The sequence below is a fragment of the Gadus morhua genome, chromosome 14 (assembly GCF_902167405.1).
Source record: "Gadus morhua chromosome 14, gadMor3.0, whole genome shotgun sequence".
NCBI lineage: Eukaryota > Metazoa > Chordata > Actinopteri > Gadiformes > Gadidae > Gadus > Gadus morhua.
Genome location: NC_044061.1, coordinates 21,617,019 through 21,622,018, shown reverse-complemented (window position 1 = coordinate 21,622,018; position 5,000 = coordinate 21,617,019). Strand labels below are relative to the sequence as shown.

Genomic DNA, 5,000 nt, shown 5'->3' with positions numbered 1-5,000 from the left:
ATGGATCAGCATTGTCTTCAGACATCTTAAGGTAATTTGAAAATGTTGAACGTGACTTTTAATCTGTGCTCTCTCTCTCTTTCTCTCTTTCTCTTTCTCTCTCTTTCTCTCTCTCTCTCTCTCTCTCTCTCTCTCTCTCTCTCTCTCTCTCTCTCCCTCTCTCTCTCTCTCTCTCTCTCTCTCTCTCTCTCTCTCTCTCTCTCTCTCTCTCTCTCTCTCTCTCTGTCTCTGTCTCTGTCTCTGTCTCTGTCTCTCTCTCCCTCCCTTACTACCCTTAGTACCAGTCCCACTACAGCAGACACTTCATGCCGGCGGGGGAGCAGGAGCGGCAGGAGCGGGAGGTCTTCCAGAGAAACATGAGGAGCCGCATGGAGAACTTCAAAACGTCCAGACACAAGAGACACAAGAAGGACCGCAGCCAGAAGAAGGTCTTCCTCCTCTATCTCAGGCTTGGGTCGCAGGGGGTTGGGGTGGAAGGAAACTATCTTCCAAAATCTAGTTTGGGGTTATTCTACCCTATCTAGTTAGGGGTTTGTTTGTATACCAACTAGTTTGGGGTTAGTCTATCCTATGTCATTTGGGGTTAGTCCTTCCTATGTAGCTTAGGTTTGGTTCACATCCTATCTAGTTTGCTTCTAGCTACAGTGTGCTCAGTGTTGCTTCCTCCACAGCATCGAGGATCAGACACCAGGGAGCAGGAAGGAAATGAAAAACCTCGACGTAACGTCAGTTGGCAGGACAAAGGTAAACTGTCAAGACCACTGCTAACAATGCTAATGATAAACATGCTAATGCTAACCCTCATGATAATGCTCATAATACATTTTATTTGTGAAGCACCTTTCTAGACGGTCAAAGACAGAAAAACACAAAATACAAGATGTGAATGGATAGAGTAACCAGATGGTCTGTTTTCAGATCCAGTGGTGGTTCCGGTGGATTCGGAGATGGAGGACGAGAGAGAGGAAGAGGAGCGTTCCGAGAAAGAGGAAGACATTGGTATTACGTTTGTCGCTCGCAAGGAGGAGCCACCAAAACAACGACCTCAATCAGGTACCACAAACACAGTGCACCCCGCACAAACCCACACCGAGCAAGAATGCTCCTTAAGCCTTCTCCTCCTCTTCTGTAGTTCCAGCTGCTCTGGAGGCGTGTGACAGCCCCTCGATGGCCTCCCCCACCTGCGGGGAGCGCTTCCTCCCCTGGAAGGTCGGCGCCGGCTCCCTCCCTCCCTGCGTCTCCGTCGAGGCTACCAAGGTCATTCCCGTGGACCTGCAGCAGGCCTGGAACCAGAGCATCTCATCTCTGGAGAGCATCTCCTCCCCCCTCAACCTGAACCCCAACCCCAGAGTCACGGCCTTGTCCCCGTCCTCCGTAATCCCCAACCCAAACCTCAGGTTCATGGCCTTGCCCCCTCCCACCCTGAACCCCAACTCTAACCTCAGGGTCGTGGCCTTGCCCCCTCCCGCCCTAAACCCTAACCCCAGGTTCTCTGTCCTCTCCCGGCTCGCCGGCCAGCGACCCGTCTCCTCCCCTCCTTGTTCCTTCAGCCAATCAGAGAAGGAGCAGCAGAAGGAGGAGGAGGAGGCCTTGTCCGAGCAGCAGCAGGAGGAACAGCCCCTCATGTCCGTCAGGCCCCCTGCTCCTCCCCTGAGCTCCACCCCCGGAGAAAGGAGGAGGAACCCATGTGTCTACCTGAGGAGCCTGGTGACAGTGCCCCCTGCTGGCAACACTGAGACACACAGCAGAGGACCTACTCAGCTTTAACCACCACACACACGCACACACGCACGCACGCACGCACACACACACACACACACACACACACACACACACACACACACACACACACACACACACACACACACACACACACACACACACACACACACACACACACACACACACACACACACTCACTCACTCTACTGGCATCTCCTGAGCATCAAGAGCACTCAGCAGAACCTTCCTCTACAGCTGGACCAGGGAGACTTACTACATTCCAAAACCAGCACAATACCACCGTCCAGATAGACCAGTAGAGCCAGTACAGACCAGAGATCATGAGAGACCAGATTCCATTAGAGACTAAAGAACAGCAGTGACCAGGAGTTACCAGCGATCAGAAGATACCAGACACCAGGAAAGACTCCAGGAGACCAGGTCAGCAGAGAGAAGAGACCATAGGCAAAAGAGCAGCAGAGAGAGAGAGAGAGACCAGATATCATGAGAGAAACCAGACACCACAAGAGATTAGAGACAAGACAGTACTAGAGACCAGAGGCTACAGATCAGGAGGAAGAATATAACTTACAAGTCTTGCTAGGAATGAGCCCTATATGGCTGGCCTTATTGCCCATGGCTGGAGATAAGGAGCTGCTGGTCATAGAGCCTTCTGTAAAGGCTTGTATTTTAAATGTTTTTAAAACTTTCATAAAATAATCTAGGACTGCAGATAATGATTTATTTTGATTGAGAGAAAACATAACACCATACCAATAATTGTGTACAATATATACTTAATCACCGTGCAGTGTTTTTTTTTTTTTTTTTTTAAATTGCTTAGTTCCCACAGTTGGCATTAGCTTTTGGTGGTCCCTTGACCACCTAGTGTAGCCCCTCCAACTAGCCTATCACCCCCAGATTGCCCTATCTATTAAACTGGATAGCTCCCCCAGCTAGCCAAGCACCTCAAGCTAGCTTATAACCTCCAGCTAGACTAGTACCTCAAGTTAGCTCTGTCTATTAAAGTAGACTATCATCACCTCCAATTTATAGCACATCTAGCTTGGGGTAAGGTGTTTATTTTCAACTCCTTCTGTGGCTAAACAATCCATGACATGCTCCAAAGACAACTCCATATCTTTGGTGACTTTATGTCAACCATAGCATTTATTAGACCTCCAGACTTGATAATGTCATCTTGATCCAACTCTCTTTGTGCCTTCAGGACATCTCTGGTACTTCATGTTGCAGGTAAAAGTATTTCTGCTACATTAGTCTGCTTTAATTTTTTCTGATTAAACTCCCACTGCAATGTAGCATAAGTCACTCCAATAAATGTGAATGCTTCTCTGGGTCAATATCTGGTACAATCTACAAAATCTCTCCCCCATCCATTGCAGTGAGTGGTGTGTAAATTGTGAATTCAAAGACCATTGATAACAATGGGAAGACGCTGGCGCTGAAAGAAAAAGCGCTTTGTGGACACGGGCCTTCATTTACATTTGTGGATTGTAGATATGAGCCTATACATGCACAAAATTCACTCAATACCAGGCCCTTGTCACCACTTTTTTGTTTGTGTATACATGATGTTACCATTAAATACCACCAAGTATCAGTATATGCTATTGTATATCTTGAGAAACTAATAAAGTTTTATGGGAGTCAATTAAGAAAGAAATGTGTTTAAAAAATGTGGATGAACAGTTTTAAGTAGGCCTACAGAAAATAAACCCTGACTAAAACAGACTGCAGAAGGCCCATCCATTTGAGAACGCCGGGTTGTGCAAACACTTTCATAAAATGTACTCCCAATTCCTTTTCTCCCTCTTTGAGCCATACCTAACACCACCTTGTGTACCATAACCCTATCAAACAGCTCCACCTGTTGGAACTGTAACCCACTACCACCTGGTGGTACTGTAACCCTACCGAACACCTCCACCTAGTGGTACTGTAACCCTACCTAACACCACCAACTGGTTTTACTGTAACCCTAGCTAACACTACCACCTGGTGGTACTGTAACCCTACCTAACATCTGAGGGGGACTGTTACCATGGACCTATAAAGACTGTTAGCCTACCTAACCCCACTATCTGACGATACTGTTACACTACCTAACTACACCACCTGGTAGTAGCCATACCTAACACAACCACTTGGTGGTTCTATAACGCCTAGCCAACATCGCCATCTGGTGCTAGTGTTACCCTATCCAACAGCGCTACCTGGTGGTGGACGTAACCTCTTTCTTGGAGTCACTAAAGTGTGGTTACCTGGTTACCGCCGCCCGGTGTGCGCACAACGTGTTCCCCTCGCCTAGCCGTCGGTAAGTTTCCAATATGTATTTTATGCAGTTCTATGGTTCAATCAAGTAACTCATCAGTTCGAAGTTTCACTCCAGTTTATCAGCAGGTTACTTCTGTAAAAGTGAAACAGTTTAGAGAAATATTTGATCGATTATCATGAATTAAATTAGCCTTAGCTAGCTAACTAATAAGCAGTTTGATAAAATTCAGTTAAATAACATTTCGTCACCCTCTTAAAGTAATGGCCTAAGTCATATTTTCAAGTTGTTCAGAAAACAGAAAAAACTGAACCATATATAGAGTATATGATATTTATGAATCATTTCAAACACAAAGGTTATGACAATAGATTACTATTGATGTACAAATAATGATGTCAGTCAATTGTGTAACATAAGAGGATAAGATGACTTAGGCCAATTTATGAACATGCCTTTGTGATTTACTAAATTTTGAACCTGACTTGGGCCGAATTAATTCTGGAATAAGTGAGGCAAAACAGTGCATTTCTTTTTTTTTTCCCACTACTGTAACAGACCATGAGGAAGGGTAGGCCTATGCCACAAACATTTGTATGGAACGAGTCCTGCATCATGGCAATAACTTCACTAGCTTGGTAGACTTTCTTTTTTTTGGAAGTGGCCGCCATCTTGAAACGCTCATAAAATTGCCTAAGTCACTCTTGTCTAGTGACTTAGGCCAAATAAATTGGCCTAATTCACACTCTTGACATAGGCCATTACACTAAACGGGTAGGATCACATGATCTGTTCAACTGAGGATGTTGGGGATTTTACCAGAGGTGGCTAGCATCACAAAGAGCTGATTTAGGCAAGAAAATCATTTTGGCAAAAAGGTGACTTAGGCCATTACTTTAAGAGGGTGACGATTTGCTGCATTCAAATGTGTATATATTTGAATTCTGATTGAATATACATTACTGGTGTACTTAAAACCAAAACC

The 5,000-nt window shown here is 45.5% G+C and overlaps 2 protein-coding genes across 2 annotated transcripts in view; both read left to right on the top strand.

The window, feature by feature from the left end:
• slc9a5 (solute carrier family 9 member A5) overlaps positions 1-3,474 on the top strand; it is a 13,365-nt gene extending 9,891 nt beyond the window's left edge. Inside the window, exons 13-16 of the mRNA XM_030377629.1 lie at positions 279-428; positions 672-744; positions 919-1,053; positions 1,133-3,474. Coding sequence (XP_030233489.1) covers positions 279-428; positions 672-744; positions 919-1,053; positions 1,133-1,767 — 993 coding nt within the window. The 3' untranslated portion in view covers positions 1,768-3,474. The remainder of the gene's footprint in view (positions 1-278; positions 429-671; positions 745-918; positions 1,054-1,132) is intronic.
• Positions 3,475-3,704: 230 nt separating this feature from the next.
• The window catches only part of plekhg4 (pleckstrin homology domain containing, family G (with RhoGef domain) member 4), a 22,715-nt gene continuing 21,419 nt past the window's right edge, over positions 3,705-5,000 (top strand). The window contains exon 1 of the mRNA XM_030377556.1: positions 3,705-4,057. The gene's annotated coding sequence lies outside the window, so the exon portion shown is untranslated. The remainder of the gene's footprint in view (positions 4,058-5,000) is intronic.